The sequence below is a fragment of the Scleropages formosus genome, chromosome 20 (assembly GCF_900964775.1).
Source record: "Scleropages formosus chromosome 20, fSclFor1.1, whole genome shotgun sequence".
Classification (NCBI taxonomy): Eukaryota; Metazoa; Chordata; class Actinopteri; order Osteoglossiformes; family Osteoglossidae; genus Scleropages; species Scleropages formosus.
In genome coordinates this window covers 24,116,544-24,138,232 of record NC_041825.1, presented here as the reverse complement: position 1 = coordinate 24,138,232, position 21,689 = coordinate 24,116,544, and the positions used below count along the sequence as shown (strand labels likewise).

At 41.5% G+C, this 21,689-nt stretch overlaps 1 protein-coding gene across 6 annotated transcripts in view; it reads left to right on the top strand.

The window, feature by feature from the left end:
- LOC108930685 (beta-1,4-mannosyl-glycoprotein 4-beta-N-acetylglucosaminyltransferase-like) overlaps positions 1–11,722 on the top strand; it is a 28,108-nt gene extending 16,386 nt beyond the window's left edge. For 4 of the 6 annotated variants that reach the window (XM_029246537.1, XM_018746061.2, XM_018746057.2 and 1 more), the window contains exons 2-3: positions 9,387–9,756; positions 9,865–11,722. In XM_029246537.1, coding sequence (XP_029102370.1) covers positions 9,394–9,756; positions 9,865–11,286 — 1,785 coding nt within the window. In that variant the 5' untranslated portion in view covers positions 9,387–9,393 and the 3' untranslated portion in view covers positions 11,287–11,722. Of the gene's footprint in view, positions 1–8,623; positions 8,801–9,386; positions 9,757–9,864 lie in introns of all 6 variants that reach the window. The other 2 variants (XM_029246535.1, XM_029246538.1) reach the window with 1 other exon arrangement.
- Positions 11,723–21,689: the final 9,967 nt, after the last annotated feature.

The following is a 21,689-nucleotide window of genomic DNA, read 5'->3' as shown; positions in this document are numbered from 1 at the left end:
AATCAGAATCCAAAAGCAAAGTCGAGGGACAGGCGTGGGTCAGTAAACGTGGTACAGAGGGCTAGGCAAAGAACGTGATCAAGAAAACACAAGCAAAGATCGATGTCGGAGTAGGTTCACAGTAGCACGGCTCGAAGGGAAACAAAGGAGGCAAAACAAGGTTCCGCATCTGGGCTTCCTCGGCTTCCCTCTTTATTGCCGTTCCCATTAGGAAACGGCAGGTGTCGCCGATGTGCCGGCTGCGGGGGACGTGACAGAAGACTACTGTTCTAGAGAATATGCTCAACTTTGCCGCAGAATTAATGACCATTTCTTACCCATCTACTACTCATTCTACTCACCATGCATTCTTGTGTAATTCTTTGCATATTTTTTTCTTTCTTTTTTGTAAGTCTTCACTTCAGAATATGGGCTTGTAGGGAGTAAAAGGAAATTACATATAATGCAGTGTATTAGGAGACATGGCATATTTGAAATCATCTTATAGCTTATGTGAATTATGCTCAAGTTAACTTCAGTGTTCTGTTCTAAATGAGTTAGTCATTTGACATACATCTGAAAGTGGGAGATTTCTGCAAGGGCTGCATTCCTAACTTAACTTTTGTTTGTATGTATTATGACTGTTTACACTGCTCCGGTGATATTTTTAGACATCTACTAGCAAAAAATCTTTCGACATTTGAAAATGTGTTGATTTATCTTTTTTGTTTTTTTTCTAATTTCATAATCAGACAGACATCTTAATCTTCCACGTCTCATCCTGTCCATCCCAAAAGGTTATGTGTTGCGATCATCCTGATTTTGCTATTGCATTTGGATCATGCTGTGATGTTCTCAGGTAGTTAATTAGAAGAAGCCGTCAGAGGAAAAAGGTTGGTAGCACTCAAACAGCAAACCGGAGTATAGACATGGTGGTGGAGCAAGTCATAATTCTAGTTCTCTGTTCAAATATACTTTGTGTTTAATTTGAGTTTACATTTTCCACTTACTGAAAATGTCTCAGGTAGCATTTAAACACAGTGCCATGTCTCCCTCACCTGCTAACACAGTGTCGGCTGTGAACAAAGTGGGTGCGGTCATTTCGAAAGTCATGCAATTATTTGCAGAAGGACACATCTAAATATAAAAGCAGATTCAGTTTCATTTATCCCTCAGTCATTAGTGTCAGCCATGTAAAGGAAAACCTAACTCATACATATCAAGATTTTCACAATGAAATGTTGCTTACAGTTAAGACTATGAAGGTCACGTGTGAAGCTGTAAAAGATGGGCCTGTTGCAGCCCAATATCAAGCAGACAGCAGAGTGGGGATGCTGTGAGGATATTTATATAGGTAGGCAGCATATTACTGTGACAAAGCAATACATGTGCCAGGAATCACTGTGACTCAGCAGTGTGCTTGCCATGAATCATTGATGTGTAGGAGTGTATCATAGCCTGTGTGCCTAATTAGATATTGATAGTGGAAATACAATATATTGAAAATGAGCAAGAATGTTGCTAAAATGGCACCTAGAGGCTTTCTTTTTTTAATCCAGGAAAAGGCCTCTTCTTTCAAATTGCAGTGAGTATTTTAATAGGCATGTCCACCATCAGAGAGACGGTGTTACAAAGGCCCATTTATTGCATTTGTCACTGGTACTGCACAGATAATATTCATATAAAGCATTTTAAGCAACTTATCCACAGGATTATCCTAAATCTAAACCACACTAGGGGTATATTTGTTGAAATGCAGAATACGTTCTGCATTCTAAGTTCCCTTCTGCTCCTGCCGGTTTCAGAAGTTTCGCTCAAATCTGTCCGTACAGGTGTGCAGCTACTTTACAAAAAGAAGCTTGAAATTAAATACCGTCCTGAGGTCAGTGTTTTTCAGTGAATTTCTCAGTGGTCCATCACGTACTGGTAGTTTCCCACATTGCCCTTCTGCAACAGGGCCAAAAGGGTGTTGAGCCCAAACGCTGGGATGAAAGTGACTGACAGTCACTTGTGGCTGCAGCTGATGGTGGTAGAATTCAGTTCAGGTTTCAGGCATGTACACGTTAAAAAAGCCCTGCCTTACAGTTAAGGTAATACTCTGTTTCTAGATGTGAACATTGGAAACACATACAGTTATGGACATTGTATCGCGTGCTTAGTCATGCAGTTTTGTGGTCGTTACAGAATCACCGCGGAATGAATGTGGAATGCGTTCACTCCTTGAAAAGATGCTGTTTTCTGTCCTTCCACTTTCTACTCAGGTTTAATTTACATGGTCTACAGTTTGATACAGGCTAATCAGTGGCTGGATGACAATTGCTTCGTACTGAAGTCAGATAGCAGAGCGGAAAGATTGCATGGTGATTGCACTCGATGACAGAATCCATATGCTTGCTCCTCTGAGACCTTAGCACAGAGAGTTGACAGCTGCCTTGAACATCTCTTTAGCTCCAGCTGAATGGAGAGCGCCAACCTCAGTCTCCAAACAAGTTACCTGCTCAATGTCACTTCTAAAAAAAGGAAAGGCAGTAGAATTTCTCTGCTTTTATAGGATTCAGTCAGTTAGCAGAGAAGATTTCTCCATACCATTTTCAACAGGCAACCAACCTTATGTTTGCTTCTCTCTGCTCCAGCCTCTCAGCAGTAATGTCCATTCATGATGCAGGAGCCAAAGTGGAAAAGACCTTGTTCAGTACCGTCCATGTCCGTGATCTCGGGCATCATACCCCACATCATGACCCTCGTGACACCTTAGGTAGTGTTTGGTCCAAGTCACAATGACTTGTTCCACTCAGCATTTTGTCATTTGGTGATGGGTGGGGTTTTGCTGATCATACTGCAGTTGACTTCACCTGGATATTTCATGAAATCACAAATGGCTTTCCCTTGCACGGTGCTTTACATTTGTGTGTCTAACGGGATTTGCTGCAAGACGCCTTATCGTCCTATGGCCATACTGAGTTCCAGATAAGTGATCTTTTGCTGTCAGATACATTAGTCAACATTTTTATCAGGGCTCGCTTGGTGTGAACTTTCTTGGTTGTATGCGCAGCACCCACTGAGTTGCTGTATCTCATAAATCTGCCAAGTTATTACTGTATATAATAACGTATGGGACAAGCGGTTCAGAAAAAAAAAAATTAAAAAAAAATAACTGTATATTACCATGACCAAGAGGATTCCCTCATTGACAAGCTCAATGTATTTTTTCTGCTTTTGCAGCATTGTTAAAACTCTATCTGACACTATGGCACCAAACACATTATTCAGCACTGTCACTGGTTGAAGTTATTTTTTTGGGAGAAAAATCTATTTGATATCACTATGGATGTGATGATGGACTTCTGGGGAGGCAGAATGACAGTACAAGGCAACAGTTTCAGTTTCCAGTTAGTCATGGTATGTTACAAAACAAAATGGTGTGTTACTAAGAAAAGAATTCACTGAATAAATATAAAATGCAGGACCTGCAGAGAGAAAGATATTTATTTGGGAGTTGCATGTATATGGATGTTTTAGACTCTCTTTCTGAGTTTGAGAAAAATACAAACTACTGACATAAGGGTAAAGGCAGAAAACAAAGAACTACAGAAAACACCCAGAGATAATTTTTAGCTAATTTAGGGAGCTAATGAGAGACAAGGGACAGGAGTAGAAAGTGGAAACAGAAAGTACAATTTGAGCTTGTAGAAGGAGACACTCAACAGCATCTAGACAGGAAAGTACCTCTCTTAGTCTCTATCGAGGCCCACATTGACTTCAGTGGTCCATGTTCTTTTGTGCTCTTTGTTTTACTGGAACTACTCAAAATATTGCATTTACCAAAAGCCTTCGTATATTATTTACAACAGAAATTGTTACAGCTGGACATATTACTGATTGTATTCACTGTGTTAAGAATAATTGTAGACATGTATCTAAATGAATGTTACATGGGGTGTGCTGGGTTATAAACCCTTTCTGTAGAAGAGAACTGTTAAGGTTCTTGGCTGTTTTTGCTGTGGCAGGGTAGCAGTTTCTAGGTAGTTATCATGTTAAAAGTACAAGTCTTGGAGACAACTGGTGAGGTCTTAGGCAGCCATTTGTGATTTTAGTTACTTCTTCCAACTGGCTTGTACATCACAGGGAAAGTGAGATGGGAAAGGTAACCCCAAGGACAACTCCAAAGCCAATAAGCAATTAGAAACTCTATGAAGACCAGTCAGTGGTCAATGAATAGGGCATGAAAGAGAGGCAGTGTTTTTAACGGATATTTGGCAGGATTTTTAACCTGTCATGAGGAAGCACACACACACCCACACACACATTTTCAGAACTGCTCGTCCCATACGGGGTCACGGGGGAACCGGAGCCAACCCGGTAACACAGGGCATAAGGCCGGAGGGGGAGGGGACACCCCCAGAACGGGACGCCAGTCCGTCGCAAGGCACCCCAAGAAGGACTCGAACCCCCGACCCACCAGAGAGTAGGACTGTGGTCCAACCCACTGCGCCACCGCACCCCCTTCATGAGGAAGCATTAGAGTGACATCCTTGGCTTCTGTAAATCTTTTTGAACAATGGACCATTGCCCAATGTATCAGCATATCCAGTGTGATCCAGATAAGAAATGTGCTCTTCTGGTCAAGGCTGATAGGCTGGTTTCTTGAGACTGAAAAATATCTCCATAGCTAGCACAGAGTTCAGATGCAGTCTGCACTTGAGCGAAAACATTCAAATGCTGGAAATTCTCCTCTCCCTTGAGACAGTGTATCAAACTGGCTTCTCTGCTCTGAAATTCCCAGCTAGCCACTGGGTTCATGGCCCTGGTATCCGAGTGTGGAACTCCCAGAACCCTCAGTTCCATGGAATAAAGGCCTTGTGTGGAACACTGCTTAGGAGGCAAGATCATTTACAGCAAGAATAGAGCTCCTTTGTGGAGTAAGCAAAAACAGGAAGTGAGGGGTGCTATGCATGAGCTCTTGATTTGAAATACTGCAGGGTCAGTGATACCGAAGCTGTGAGAGACAAGGTTCAGGTTGATGTAGGTGCCAAGGTTGTGGACAAAGGCATCGGTTCAGCAGGAAGTTCTGTGGTCAGCACAAGACATCATATTTTATTTGTTACAGGACATTGTGTTACATTTATTTTGTTTTCCTGGTTGTTCACTTAGCAACTAACACTGCTGTTTTGTTGGCTTTTAAATGTACTTTTCCACTTTTCAACAGTTTAGACCACTGCCATGAAACCAGTTCATTAGGAGCTGTGAAAACAAAAGTAGTAGATGTGAATCAGTGAAAGGAATCCGCCATTAACTGACAGGAAGTGTACCCATTTTCATAATAAATCTCGTGGCAAGTTTCTTTGTTTTGTGTTGTTTCCCCCTAAGTATTGTTAAGGATGAAGGTGAAGTGCTCTGGTCAATTTCTAGTTATTGTTCTTTAAAATGTCTTTATTTATTTATTTATTTATTTTTATTTTTATAGAGTGCTCTTCTCACGCAGTGGCACATAGCGCTTTAACACAGCCATAAAGCAAGAAAAATTGATACAAAGAAGACAGTCAACTAATGGCTACCCCATAATGAAGAACTTATTATAGAGCTTTAAGTATACCTACCGGCCACTGAGGAAAGGAACAAAAACTCCCAACTGAAGGTTGAGGGAGAAAAAACCTCTGGGGGTCCACGGGCCAGTGGTTGCCAACCCCTCCTGGGCATTCTAGAAAATAACAATTTGTAAGCCAGTGTGTAACAAGTAATAATGATAATGTTGGTAAATGGCATGTCTTGTTTGTTAGTTACTACTTTTGAAATCTGAGCAAACTTCACGTTGGAGCAACTTGTCCACTAATTGTTTTCGGTAATGTTGTCTCTGGTTCTGCTTTTAGTTCTGTGTGCGACAACGATGGCTGTAATGCATTTTGAACTGAACATTCCTCTTTCATTTGTTTACACGTTTACATTTTTACATTTAGCACATGCTTTTTCTCCAGAGGGGTGTACAACTCAGAATGAACAAGTGCACTTCAGAACATGCAAGGAGTTTTAGGTGCAGAAGTAAAGTGTGTTTGTCTGATGCCACCATTTTTGCCAGCACATGTTGCAAGAGTAAGTGCCTGTAGAATTAATTTGGATAGGAAATACAAAGGTGATGGTGACAGATAGCGTGATGCAACTTTATGTATCTGTTTGGCGATAGAGAAGTGGGTCTGAAAGAGATTCAGCTGATCCAGCTGGAAGCATTAAGTTCACTTCCAGCAGCTCTCCTGGTCATTATGGGGCAATGTGTTACTTGAACTTGTTTTCCTGTGCACTCACAAAGCATCTCTCGGGGTTGTTTACACCCTTTGAGTCATATTTGCCTGCTATATGGTAGTTTGCACCGCATTACACCCATTTCCAAGATCAGCTGTGTGGGGAATTTCCGCAATAAGACTTGGGTCTTAGTTTATAGTCCGTCCTTTAATATATAAATATTGCAAAAAAGCAAAGTTAATCAACTTTGAGACATTTCAAGGAAAAAAGTGGTTTTGAGATATTTTACACTTGGATGTGAATTCAGACTGGTTTAATTGTAATCAGCCTCTGCAGATGAATAGTTTTGATTCCATTCATATTTGTGCTTTTCAAAAATTTGAATAACTGTTTTTGGTGGCAGTTGTGATATTGGCAATTTAAGAATCTTAGGGAATTATGAGTTATTAGTATTAATAATTTATTAAGAATAATAAAGTAAAGTAAATTGCTTTGTAGAAATAATTTATCAGAAGCTTTTCTACAAAGCAATTTACTATTAGATTTTTGTACTCTGTCACACACCCACACACACAGTCCCAAGCGGGGTCGTGGCAAACTGGAGCCTAACCCAGCAACACAGGGCGCAAGGCTGGAGGGGAGGGGACACACCCAGGACAGGACACCAGTCCATTGCAAGACACCTCAAGCAGGACTTGAACCCCAGACCCACGAGAGGACAGAACCCAACCACACCCCCCAGGTTTTTGTACTGAGTGACTTAATTATTTACCCACTGACAGGACTGGTTAACTTTTTAAGGCTTAAGTTAATACAGTGAAGCTGATTCATGAAATATAATAACAGGCACTGCTGAAAACACCTAAGGTGGTACATAGAAATGAGGCAGCTTTTTTCACAGCTTTAGCTAGGTGTCTTGTAGAAATTAAACTTGGATCTTCAGTTCTTTTGAACTGAGCAAGTTAGATGTGACAGACTAATTGGTAGGCTAATTCAGTGCTAATTAACATTGACGTACATTAGGTCAACTTCAACATGTATGAAGTTGACTTGTAACATGGATCCCGTCTATACTAAAATGTACACCGTTTAATATTTGGAAAGAAGGTATTTTATTGGTTAGAGACTTTACCAGATTTTCAATTCCAAGCCTTGATCAAGGTTCTTACCTTGAATTGTTGCAGTAAAAATTATCTAGCAGTATAAATGGGTAAATCGTTAGCTTATAGCTTATTATACAAACAAAGTCATCTTGATGAAAGTAATAATAATAGATGTATCATAAAAGATGGCTCATGACTTGCTAATGATCAATAAAGCACACCTTTTGGTGTTCTGAACACACTGATGCACTTCTGTCTGGTGGGGTAGTCAGTCTCCATAACCTTGTGTTGCAGTCCAACCCTACACTGGACTGTAACAAAGCCATAATAATAATAATAATAATAATGATGATAATAATAATAATAATAATAATAATAATAATAATATGTTCTTTTCCAAGGGGGGCGCAGTGGGTTGGACCGGGTCCTGCTTTTCGGTGGGTCTGGGGTTCGAGTCCTGCTTGGGGTGCCTTGCGACGGACTGGCGTCTCGTCCTGAGTGTGTCCCCTCCCCCTCCAGCCTTACGCCCTGAGTTGCTGGGTTAGGCTCTGGTTCTCCGCAACCCCCTATGGGACGAGCGGTTCTGAAAATGTGTGTGTGTGTGTGTGTGTGTGTGTGTGTGTGTGTGTGTGTGTGCGCTCGTGTTCTTTTCTTTTCTCATCGATGCTTAATTTGTTTGTGTTTTTAAAACCAGTCCTTTGTCAAAACATTGTTAATTACACTTGTCAGTAGAATTAACACATGCATTTCATGCAACGGTGCTTCTCCCTCTACTGTGATAAGAGACAGAGCAGGAAGTAGGAGAGGATAGGGAGGTGAAAGGCAAGGTGGTGTGGTCATCCCCACCCCCTGACCTGCAGACACACTACTGTTGTCAACAAGCCAAAAACTGCATTAGGAATGTTATCTGAAATGGTAGAGGTTACATCTCAGCTGGGCATTAGCAAGATGTTCTGTACTCAGAAAGGCCATCCTGTGCTCTATGGCATATTTGAGAGGTTGCGTAAATCTAATTTTTACCTTTGCCACTTGTTTTATTTTCCTTTCTTTCAGTTTAGTGACAGCAGAAGCTGTAATACTGTTTCAGCAAACTGGGATCTTATAATGTATTACATAAATGAAAATGACCAGTTTGTACAGTGTCATCCGTACATTTTTGTGTTATTTTTAAGTGGTCTGTGACAGGTAATTTTAAAACTAGAGTAAAATAAAAAGAAATAGGTATTACAATTTGTAAAAAACAATTAGTTAAAATGCATTAACTGTAACCTTCCATTTGCTTTATTTTCTTTATCTCTGTTTTCCAGATACTCTAATTGGAGAGTACAGTTGACCCTCCCATATCGTGGCTTTCCAAATCGCAGCTTCGATTTTTCGTGGGTCAGCAACAAACAATTAAATGGGAATTTCTTGGGAGCTCTGCGGCCTTCTGCGGGAAACCGCATAGCACTGCAGACGAAGCACGTACCAGAAGAAAAGAAAATGTAAAAAAGTTTATCATAAATGCATAAAATATATGTATAACATCAATGTATTTTATCATTTAATACCATAAATATACACTTTTTTAAGTTAAGTTTTGTAAAAGTTAGACTTTGCGAAAAAAGCTGTGGATATCCGCTCTTCGGAATGCCAAAATGGCGGACAACAGAAGCCTCCCTCAGTTCATCTCTTCTTGATGATGCATGTACAGCATCCTCCTGTGTAGTCATCTTGTGTCCCATGTTTATGACAGTGTCCCCCCGAACCTCCCCAGCTTGAGGTGCTCGCTATGCTCGCTTTGCTCACCTAGGGGGGGGTTGAAAATTCTCTACATCACTGGGGGAAGGGTCCCCGAGGGTCAACTGTATGTAAAGTACGGCAACTGTTATCTCCCTGTCATTAATACACTGTAGTGGTATATAATAATAATGAAAATAATAAGAAACTCTTTATTCTGCATCTTTCACCCTACTGAAAGTGCTTAAGATGGGGACAAAGTCTGTTTCTCTGCATGTTGTCCCTTCAGAGCTACACTTGAATTCCTCAATATTCGTTAACCTTTTGTCTGTCTCTTTGACTTTCTTGCAGGATAAAGATGCGGCGGCACAGGGTGTTCTTGCTTTGCACTGTGGGCCTGTGTGTGATTTCCTTCTTGCACTACTACAAGGCCCTGCATTACGTCTCCCTGCTGAGGGAGCTCTCTGCCCCTTATCCCAACATCAAGTCCTTCATCATGGTCACTGGTTTCTTCTGGAAGGAAGAGCCCAAACCTATCTCCAGCGCTCACCCCAATGAGGGACCACCCCCAGTTCTACGGCCTTCTGACCATAGAGATTGGGGTCCCAGAGTCGTGGAGCATGAGGCAGGGGTGAAACCACATGTGGAAAAAGTTGTCAGAATGTCAGAAGTATGGCGAAGAGAAGAGGAACCAAAGCAAAAAGAGGTGGATGCTACTGAGGTAATCTGGTTTTTTTTTTTTGCTCATTACTTGTTCACTTTCCTCTAAAATCAAAAGATAGTTAATGCAAGATTTGCCATTATATTGTTACTTTTTCCCCTTGCACAGGAGTTGAAAGTGAAAGAAATACAGCAGAACCTTAAGGTGCAACAGAAGAATGCCATACCTCAGTATCCCGGCAGTCCCATTGAAGCAAGAGCTGGTCGCTTTGGTGAAAAGGTGGTAGCGATGAAGCAAAATCACCCTACTACCACCCTCCTGGGTCCCATGGGAACCCCTAGAGACCTTCATCTACTCCATTTCCAGCTGCGTGACGACTCAACACCCTACTTTGTTCACACCAAAGCTGGAGCACTTTGTTTCCGACAGGGGACTGAATTAGCCACTCCCAGGGACAGTTTAGCAGGAGGAGGTGGTACTGCAGCAAGTCGCAGGATCTTGGAGGTCCAGGAGGCTGTTGTCCTGCCACAGGTTAAACCCAAGAGAGGTAAACGGTTGGTGAAGTGTGTATGCCGCCCAGGTTGGCATGGTCCCTATTGCGGTGTCCCCACCATGGTGTACCACTCCAGTTTGCCCACCAAGGAACGATTGACCCCCAGAGAGGTGCCCCGCAGAGTTATCAATGCCATCAATGTTAATCATGAGTTTGACCTCCTCCATGTTCGCTTCCATGAGTTGGCCCAGGCAGTGGACCTGTTTATAGTGTGTGAGTCCAATTTTACAGCCTATGGAGAAGCAAGGGCTTTGCAGTTTCTGCATCTCCTCCTTAATGGTACCTATGACTACATACGTCACAAGATTCTCTACGTCTTTCTTGATCACTTTCCTGAGGGTGGACGGCAGGATGGCTGGATCGCAGATGACTACCTGCGTACCTTCCTCACTCGCAACGGGATATCCCGCATTGACAATCTGCGCCCTGATGATGTTTTCATCATCAATGATGCTGATGAAATCCCAGCGCAGGAAGGTGTCCTCTTCCTTAAGTTGTTTGATGGCTGGACAGAACCCTTTGCTATCCATATGCGGAAGTCGCTCTATGGCTTCTTTTGGAAACAGCTGGGCTCCCTGGAAGTAGTGTCAGGGTGCACCGTGGGAATGCTGACTGCTGTGTACGACAGAGATGGTATTAAGTTGCGACGAAGGGATTACTACACCATGCCAGGGTTCAGGAAGTATGAGAATGACACGGGCCACATCCTTGTACAATGGTCCATTGGGAGTCCTTTCCACTTTGCAGGTTGGCATTGTTCCTGGTGTTTTACCCCAGAGGGTATTCGCTTGAAGCTCATCTCTGCTCAGAATGGTGACTTCCCTCGCTGGGGGGACTATGAGGACAAGCGGGACCTCAACTACATCCAGGAATTGATCCGAACTGGGGGCTGGTTTGATGGATCGGTTTTGGAATACCCTCCAACGGACCCTAAGGAACATATGTATGCCCCCAAGTATATGTTGAACAATTATGACCGCTACCGCTACTTGCTTGAGAACCCATATGCTAAGGAAGGCAAGGTAGCAGAAGGATAACTTGTTTGAGGTTTTGACGAAGGGATTAAGCGCAAGCATTATCCAAATGTGGAGAAAGCGCCCTCATTTTCAGCTCACCTTAAACCTGTCCACCTTCCTCCTCATTTCCCTGGTCGAGAATGGAAGGCTGATGGTTGTGGGACTGACAGAGTGCTGGGTGCTGACATAGCAGGAAGAGTCGGAGTCTACGTATCTACTGCAGTATGCTTCAGCCAGTCCTCTTTAATGTTTCTTGTTGTGTGTATTTCTCCTCCTAACTATCTGTAAATTTACAATGGACTTTGTTGTACAGTGAGCTGTTTCTTGTAATGCTTCTGGATTATTCTGTCTTCAATTTCCAAGTGAGGTTTTTCTCAAAATTATGTTGAAATAACCAAACAACCTCTGAAAGGGCAGGAATGGAGGCAGGAAGCAGAAAATTAAAAAGGAAAGAGTCTTTCTAGAATGTGGTTTTACTTTTGCTCCATTGGCAGGTAAAAGTCTGTAATATGAGCCTACAGATGGGAGAGGGGGTAGTTCAGTACGAACGATAATCAATAGTGTGGTAATCTGCAGTGCTCAGGAACCTTGAGGCCATTAGCAAGAGGGCAGCCATTTTGTTTTTCAGAGGGGCAAACGGCTTGAGCTTCATTACTGGGAGAAAAGTCTTGAGAGGATTGAAAGTTCAGGAAGCTCGGAACATTCTGAAAACTTCACAGGCATGTGTGTTTAGATGAAATGTGCTGTGTGTGCTGCAGCAAGAGTGCAAACAAGAGCGGGGGTGGAGGAATCGGTTTGGGAAGGAGGTTCACTTGAGGCTACGCAGTCGTCTGATAGGAATCTACAGAGATGCTGGGGGCCTTAAGCAGCCAGTGGGACTGCACAGCAGCTGCAAATCATCCCGAACGAGGGAAGGAGATGAAAGAATGTAGAGCGAGATTGTGAAATCTTAACTGCTCTATGCAACACCCAGACCTCTCCTCCCTTCCCCTGCTTCGATTTCTTACAGACACAAATGATTGCGGCATCGCTGCCAAAACAAAAGGGTGGGAGTCCACAAGAAGGCATATGAAGAATAAATGATCTTTTTTGAGATAAATGCGCCCTTGATCTTGTCCCTGCCTGACTGATCTGTGGTTGGCACTTTTGCCCCAGGGCTTCTTTATAGCTGTTTACTGCCCTGCTGCACCATGTTCAGCAAGTGTATACTCCTAGAGTAGTGTTATGCCCCAGCAACAGTACAGCATGAGCATACAGGAATCTGTCTTGGGCTGCTGGTCACAATAACCAGCATGTTCAAGTGAATCCCACGTGGACACATGCTTAGTAGAAGAAGCAACAAGCCCTTCTTCATGTCTGGTCGACACATCAAGGTTTCCTGAGAAGTTGTTTTTACTTGGAATGACTAGGAGTTCCCACAGGGGAACACAGGAGGGGTGATTTTGAAACCAATAGTAGAACAGCTCTATGCTGGAGGTTACTGCAAGGCCTTGGTGTTCCTTCCACAGCTCTGTATCTTTGGGGAACACTTGTAACATTAGTCGTTTTGGCAACCTGCTGTATCTGACAGCTTATCTAATCAATATCGTAATTTAGTGGATTTTTTACCACAAAATTAAAATCCATTTGCCTATTTATCCCCTTTAGAAATCATTACTACAAAGAAACAGCTGCACAATAGCGTTGCCATGAAGTTTAATTGTGTGTCACAGAGAACAAGGTTCTTGGTAATGAAAAACACAGGACAATGGCAGAGTCCATTGTAGGTACCACTTCTTACATTAGTCAGCTTGATTAATTATTAGTCTTTAGCCACATTATGCTCTGCTGAGGTTTTTTTTCTCCTTTACTCAGTAACTGGTCACAAGGCTGAAGATTACTTATTCAAACACTTTGAAGCCATTGAGCTGAAACCTGAGACCTGAGTTATTGAGCTCTCCTATTGATGGTTCTGTAGACAAACTGAATTGTGGCAGAAAGCAGAGGGGAGAGACAATGGTTTTCCTATTTCTCCTGCCTTTTTATTTGTTGTAGGGTCCAGATTGTCCTTTTTTCTGCACTGATGTTGTTGCTGTTGTTATTTATTTTAGCACTAATTTATTGCCAGTCTGCTTCTGGACTTAAAAAGGGAATGCTAATGTCTGTTGAAATCTTTAACCTGTGGGAGAAAAGCAATAACATCTCTCTATCTTGCTCTTTCAGAATCACAATCACAAATTCATATGTTGTACGTAACAAATATCCAGCATTTGTCTGGTGATATTGTTATTTTATTATATACGTATGTAGCCATTAATCTAACAGTATCCTCCCATTCATGTCTTTTTCTGATAAAACTTTAGTTTTATGAACTTTAAGAGTTTGTCATTGCAATGTTATTTGCCTTGTTATTCCTGGCACTTTATAATTCACAAAGAAAACATTTCACCATATTCATCTCACATTTATATAGCAAAACAAGACTAGTGGCTTTGGGACCGAGTGTGGCACGCATGGCTTCTGGCCGTGTGTTTGAAAGCCAGGAGTTTGATAGAGGAGGGAGGCATGGGAGGGGTAGGGTTGGGTGTGGCGGATGGGTCACGCTGTACACACATCTCTTGTAATCATGGACATTGGTCTTCATTTCTTACATTGCTTAGATTATTCCAATTTCTATCATACTGAAAATATGTTAGTGGTGCAATCGCATTCGTTATTACAGATGCCCGTAAAAAGTGAACCTGCTTTCAGCAAGTTGTACCTGTGGTGTGATAACAGCAACAGTTTTGTTTTAGGGAGGTGTTGAGATGTTGACCTTCACGCTATCACAGAATGCACTGACGTTGTTCAGCAAAGAGCAGCGTAAGCAGAACAGGGTTTATTTTTAATGGCAGCCGTGCGGGTCGAAGCTTAGTGTCTCTTCAGCTATCTGAGAAGGCTGTTCTTTCATATGCTAGGTGTTCACTTTTTTTCTTTTTGCAGGGGGTCTCGAGGAGGGGAGGGGAGGGTGGTAAGTGAAGTATGTTTGGCCACTACACATAGGAAAAAAAGCTTATGCACTGAATGACAGATGGGGAATCCCTGGGGCACCTGGGCCTCTGGCCACATCTCTCAGCTTTTTCCAGTCCTGTGTATCTGCCCAGGGTGTGGTTAAACCAGAGAGGGCAATGGTCGGTAGCGGGATATCTGCCTGGAGAAAAGAATGAATAAGCATGCTGTTCAGTGGTCTAATTTAATTAAAAAAATTAAGACTATGTCTGCGCAGCCATAATCCATGCACTGTGTTTCTCTGAAGGAATATTAACACATTTCCACATCACATATTCTATTTATATTTGGAACTGCCTTAATGTGAAACTAGTTCTGTTGCTGTTTATGGAGTGGTTATATTTTTAAATTTATAATGATATTTGTATTTTTTTACTGTTTTGCTGTTATTGTCAGATTTGTCATCTTCTTTGTCTTCTTCTGGCAGCTTTCTTTTTTTTTTGTCCAATGAAACTTGCATTCTTCTCTTGTTTGACTGTCCTTCGGCACAGTGCAGTGATGTCATTGAGGGGGCGTGGCCCTGGCACCGCAAAGGGCAGCTGGTCATGCTATTCCTGTCTTGTCTATTTCCAACATACGTAGGAGTTCTTGTGCTTTAATAGTGACAATGCGGGGGCAGGAGCAGGCGGGAGAGAGGGGGATACCATCTGAAAACTCTGATGGTTTTCTGCACTGCATAAAGTGATTGGTGACAGAGGGAAATTGTACATCAGTCCTACTTGACTTCGTTTTTCCATTGCATTCTTAAGATTATGAGATGATGTTCTCCTTTGGGAGTTATGTCAGTGTGGTTACTGTCTTGTGTACTCGCCTGTTACTCCTATCTGTGGAAAAAACTAAAATGAGAATTATGAAAACCTTATCCATGCTCATTGTTCCCTTGTAGGGTTTATTCTCGCTTCTGTCCTGTGTTAATGGCGTCAAAATGCCAGAAGACTTTTGTTAAAAATGTAAATTGCATGCCAAATGATAGGTGTCTCTGACTCTTAAATTGCACCTTATTATAAAGGAGAGAAGGTCTTTCGCAGGTTGTGTGGTCAAAGAGTCTAGGACAGGGGGTTCCTACGAGGAAAGGGAAACCTGCCACATAGTGAGCCTTAAACAGAATGAGTGCCACGATCTGTAATCCACTAGGCACTTGTAGTCTGACAGGCACAGTGCGGTCTGTGGTCTCCAACTAGCCTTTCTTCCAGCCAAACTCTTGATTAATGGAGTCTGGCAGCGCTCATGATGGGAGGTAGAGTTGCTCCACAGGCCCTGCTGTAACTGCACATCTCTAGGGTTTGTATCTGGGTCCCGAGTGTTGGGTTCCCGTGGGGCATCCCCTAGGTGCTGGACACTCTGACTTGAACATATCTGAAAGGTAGAGTCGACTAAAGGCTTTTGTTTTCTTTTAAATGCACAAATACTGTAAGATCTGTTTAAATTGGCACATTTTCCCTTCTTCCAAAAGCACAGTTGTGACTGTGAACAGATGTGACATCTTGTACTGTATTATAACAGCCTAGTCAAGCCCAATTAATTAAGAAGATTTCTGGAAGAATAACTAGAGAGAGGTTGGCCCAGGATCAGGACTGGGAACTTCTGTTGAGAACTAAGGCAGGGATGCTGCGATAGGCCAAGAGGACCAGAGGATTGAGCCCACTAATCTAAACAACATGCTGTCTGAGATTCTTGAGGCCATTATCATACGCATAGCTGTTCTGTAAACATGTAAACACTGCTTTCCAGGTGGATGCAGTGTTGTGTTTCGGTATTATACCACACTTACAAACACTTCCAACTTGTAAGGAGACCTTTTTCTAAGGATGTTAGCTGAGGATTTTGTTGTTTGCTAAGAATTTCTGAGAATGATCTTATGGGTTTTGTAAGGTTTTTCTACCATTTATGTTGGTTTTTTGTATTTAATTTTGGCAAAAAGGGAGGTGTTGGGAGTCATTTGAAATGCCCATGCAAACATCCCATGCACCTCTGTCTTGGTGTCGGAGTGTCCAGTGTACAAACTGCTCAAACCTGTACAGTCGAGTCTGTGAGCTGAACTGGATTCAAGCCCCTTCAATTGCTGTGCTTCAGGGGTTTCATGGCGTACAAAAGGAACCTTTATTCCACTGTTTTGAACAATGAAGGCTACATTTCTGAATTCATTGAAAATAAATTAACGAAATGAAAAGGCTTTTGCTGTGTACATGAATGGCTGTATGGTAACCCTGAGTGAAAATGGATTCTATGGCAAAGAAATATAATAAATTAATTTTAAGGTTTTACACTGCTTTGACTTATTGCTTGTTTTTTTTAATTAAGAAATATTTGTTCTTCATGGAGCTTCACCACATTTTTAGCCTTCATGATAAAAAAAAAAAGATTTACAGTATATTTTTAAGCCCTTCAAATTTCCTCTGAGATTCGGGACACAAATCTCAGCCATAATCAGAATAACATACCCAATGAGATTAGTTTATAAAATCGAGGCCTGTGTCTGCAGCATTTCCTTATTGAACATGTAGTAAAATAATATAACTGCATTGTTTGGATTCCAGGGTCATGGTTAGTATGTTCTTTTACTGATCCTGTATTCAGTCCCATCATCGGGTTTATGTTTGAAGGTCTGGTCCACTGGGAAGAGGCAACTCTGGTTTTCAAGCTTCAAGCACTGGGTGGCAGTAGATGTACAACAACTGAAACATTTGTTTTTACTGCATTTTCTGTGTATTTGTAGCTGAGCTTTATAGCTAGAGCATTTAGTGCACACGTCACACAATCCAGTGCCCTGTAAACCCAGTGGAATTTCAGAGAAATGTTTCTTGGCTGGGGGTGTGCGGTGGCGCATTGGGCTCAGCTGGGTCCTGCTCTTGAGCAGGTCTGGGATTTGAGTCCTACTTGGGGTGCCTTGTGATGGACTGGTATCCTGTCCTTGGTGTGTCCCCTCCTCCTGCAGCCTTACACCGAGTGCTGCCGGTTTAGGCTCCGGCTTGCCACGACCCCACTTGGGACAAGTGGCTTCAGCAAAGGTGTGTGTGTGTGTGTTTGTGTTTGTTTCTTGGCTTAAATTTTAATTTTTAGCGTGATGGCTAAAGTAAGGTCAACCCAAGGATTTCTACTAAATTCCAAAAATTACAATAAGGCATCAATTAAATAAGATAAAGCTTAACATGAATAACAGTGTATGTAAATGTTTTCCAAAAGTAAACTCACTAATAATACTGCAGTTAGTGTTACCATTGACAGTAATGTTTACACTGGAACAGCTTAAGGCTAAGGATCTTGCTTGAGGGTAGTTCTGCAGTGGGGGGGGATTTGAACCTGTGACTTTTGGATATGATAGCAGCACTTCTGACCATTACACTACCTGTTGTTCTTGGTTATTTCCCTCTTTTGATAAATTGCTAAAGAGAGAGACAAGCTATAAGTTCCAAAACCTTGGAATAAAATGAAAACCTCAAGAACTATTTGCAAAGAGTGTAGCACATCCAGAAGAAACTAAATGACTAGATATGAGCCCTCATATTTTTCCAGTGGTAAATTAAACTACTGGAGCTGATTGTGTGCCTATTGGGATTTTGGTCAGGGAACTTCACTGCACCTTGGCATAAAAAAATTGGTTGTTTTTTCCGTTCTTACACCATATTTTAATTCTGCTGTCTCATTTACCCTGTTTACCCAAGAGTGTGGCCAGATCACCTTGGGTGGGTGAAACCCTATAATTGCAGAGCCAACTGGAGATTTTGTGGGGATGCTGCTGCGAACTGACTGAATTTGTGGTGTTGGCAGGAGATTAGGGTTGAGAGGAAGCAGCTTCTCTCCAAGAATCAGCTCAGCTTTTTTTTTTCTAAACTGGAGATGGAGAAAAGAGTGAAGGAGACAAATAAGAGAGTGATCCCACATGCCACTTGCCCTGCACATAACTCTGGAAAGCATAATAACAGGCTGTGCTTCCATCTTGGTGTTTTCTTTTCACAATCCACAAATGACAGCAGGTTGGCAGGTGCGAGCGGCTGCACACATAGATGACTGTATAGCTGGCACTTCTGCCTTAAATTATTACTATTGCAGAAGTGGCTTTTCTCAAGATGTTAACGAATAAACAGATAAAGATGGAACAAACGTAAGGAATTCATAGTTGCTTCATTTATGTTAAACAGTCAGTGTCTTCATTTTCTTCAGTTTGTATTGATACTAAAGTACACTACCAGTCAAAAGTTTTAGAACACCCCTATTTTTCCAGTTTTTATTGAAATTTAAGCAGTTCAGTTTGTACCCGAAATGGTACAAAGGTAAGCGGTAAACTGCCAGAGGTTAAAAAAAAAAAAGTTTAGGTTACCAAAAAACTGAAAAATAATGTGCATTTCAGAGATATACAAAAAGGCCTTTTTCAGGGAAGAAGTAATGGGTTACCAAGTTACAGCTGTTCTGCAGCAATGGGAGTAAATTAAGCCTTGAAAGTTGATGCTAACAATTCCTACAGCTTTTGTTGATTACTTACAAACCCTCTGTCTGTATAAAAGCAGTGTTGGAACAGACTGTGTTATTACACCCTCTTAAGCATTATTTGGACAGTATCGTACTGCAGGAAGTAGTATATTGCTCTCATAATGGCGAGAAAAAGGCAATTAACAAAGGAAGACAGAGCATTATAACCCTTAAAAGTGTAGGTCTTTCCTTTAGAGAAATTGCAAAGAAAGCCAAGGTGTCAGTGAGTACAGTTTCCTACACCATCAAAAGGCACTTGGAAACTGGAGGAAACAGACAGGAGGAGGTCTGGCAGACCCAAAGCCACAATAGAATCAGAAGACAAGTTTCTGAGAGTCAACAGCTCGCGTGATAGGCGGCTCACAGGACAACAGCTTCAAGCACAGCTTAACACTGGTGGAAGAAAGCAAGAGAAGACTTCGAGCTGCAGGTTTGACAGGTCGAGTGGCAGTAAGAAAGCATGCAAGTAAGAGGCTTGCCTGGGCCATGAAGCACCACCACTGGACTACTGAAGACTGGAAGAAGGTCTTATGGACCAATGAATGAAAATTTGAAATCTTCGGTTTATCACGCAGGGTTTTTGTACGCCGTCGAGTAGGCGAAAGGATGGAACGTTCCGAACGATACTTGATTTCCGTTGTAGAAAGAATGCCCCGAGTGTGTTCGGCTGTTATATCTGCAAAAGGTGGCTACTTTGATGAGTCAAAAATTTAGATTAAATTTCGTTAAACAAAACGATTCCATGATTTCTTTTTTATGTCCAATCCTTTATAAGGGGGTGCGGAGGCGCAGTAGGTTGGACCGGGTCCTGCTCTCCAGTGGGTCTGGGGTTTGAGTCCCGCTTGGGGTGCCTTGCGATGGGCTGGCGTCCCGTCCTGGGTGTATCCCTCTGGCCCTATGCCCTGTGTTGCCGGGTAGGCTCTGGTTCCCCGCGACCCCGTATGGGACAAGTGGTTCTGAAAGTGCGTGTGTGTGTGTTTATTTGTTCTGTGCTTTGATTTCATAGTATATTGAGCCAAACAAACAAAAACTGCGTAAATTTCAATAAAAACTGAAAAAATGGAGGTATTTGACCGGTAGTGTACATGCTCCCTTGGTTGGCGGGGGTGGAGCAGGAAGTTCCATGAACATACAGTACAAATCTAGTTAGAATTATATATTGAGAATAATATTTTCTGAATAGACTGTTCACCATACAAAGAGAGAACACACAAAAGTTACCAGTGGAGAGGTCTTGGGGTAGCAGGTAGCTTAAGGGTTAGTGCCATTGCCTTGCTATTGGAGGATCTGGATTGGAATCTCTACTTCTGTTCAAATATCCTGAAATATGTTGATCAAATTGCTTAGCTGTATAAAGGGGTAAATAACTATTTAAGTTGCATAGTATGCCTCACATTGTAAGTAGTATTAGACAAAACATCAGTTAATAATAATAGAGGCATCCCTTGAAAGTCCTTCTGAAGAGATGGAGAAATCATGTAATGCTAAATGTAAGTGGATCACTGGTAACATAACCGTTGCAGCAATCTGGTAAAAGCCGGTACCACTTGCTTTCTAGTTCATGTGTATTGTTACAGCATTCTACTGAAAAAGTTTATGTATCAGTCTGAAGGATAATAAATGAAAAACACTTTAGTATTAGTACAAATGAAGCCAGACACATTTCTGTTTCAAAGGTTTTGTCAATGTTATGATTTATTTGCTTGCAGTATAGACTGGAAATTCATGAAGAAAAGTGTAATATTCATTTATATTGTGTATGTACACATTACTGTTCAGAAGGGTTTGAACCCCTAATGTAGTTCCACAAATGTCACATTTGTATTGTCAAAAATTAATCAAAATGAGGTCTTACTGTTCTAAAATGTTTATATTCACAGATTCTAGGTTGTTTAAAGGAGTTGGTACATTTATGAAAATAATTTAATAAGAAGCAGTGTTTGTGCAAAAATAAGTATAATAATAACTTCAAGGTACATTAACTCAGCTGACATTGTAATTATAATCATATGCATTAAAAATGGAATACAAATTAAGCAGAGAACGAGTTTACAGGAGATTATCGGGTCAGATGTGTTATGTATAAGGGGCAGCTGGTAACACTGTCACTCTGAATTGATGCAGTGAAAGTTAGCAATCTGTATGAATGGGTAAATCGGTGTAACTACTGTACAAACCTCACATTATAAGTAACCTTGGAGAAAAGGGTCAGCAAACTGAATAAATTATAATAATAAAGTAAGGGAAACTGTGATCTTCAAAATGAAGAACATCTTTCACTGGGTCTTTTCAGAGTGATGGCATAGTGTTATATTAACCTGTACACTACAGGTTTTTGAAAGGACCAATGAAGATTCTTGATCACATTCAGTCAACACAAATGGAATTCAAGGTTCAAGCAGCCACTTGCACAGTTCAGTTGCACTTAAAAAATGTTCTGGCATAGAATTATGAGAACATTTAAGCACCATTATTATGAGCAAAGTACAAACCCCATTTCCAGAAAAGTTGGGACACTTTCTAAAAATGTAACAAAAACTAAAAATTGTAATTTGTTCAATCACTTGAACTTCTATTTAACTGATAAAAGTACAGAGAAAACATTTTCAGTGTTTTCACTGACAAAGCTAATTGTATTTTGTAAATATAAAAAACAACAGAATGTGACGCCTGCACACACTCAAAAAAAGTTGGGACAGAGGCAAAACAAGACTGAAAAGGTTACAAGTAACACTGTTCTGGAAGGTTCCACAATTAGCAGTTTAACCGGTAACAGGTGAGGTTATCAAGATTGAGTATAAAGGAGCATCCACCAAAGGCTTAGTCTTTGCAAGCAAGGATGGGTCATGGTTCACCACTTTGTGTCAAACTTCGTGAGAGAATTGTCAGTCAGTTCAAAGATGGTATTTCTCAGTGCAAGACTGCAAAGA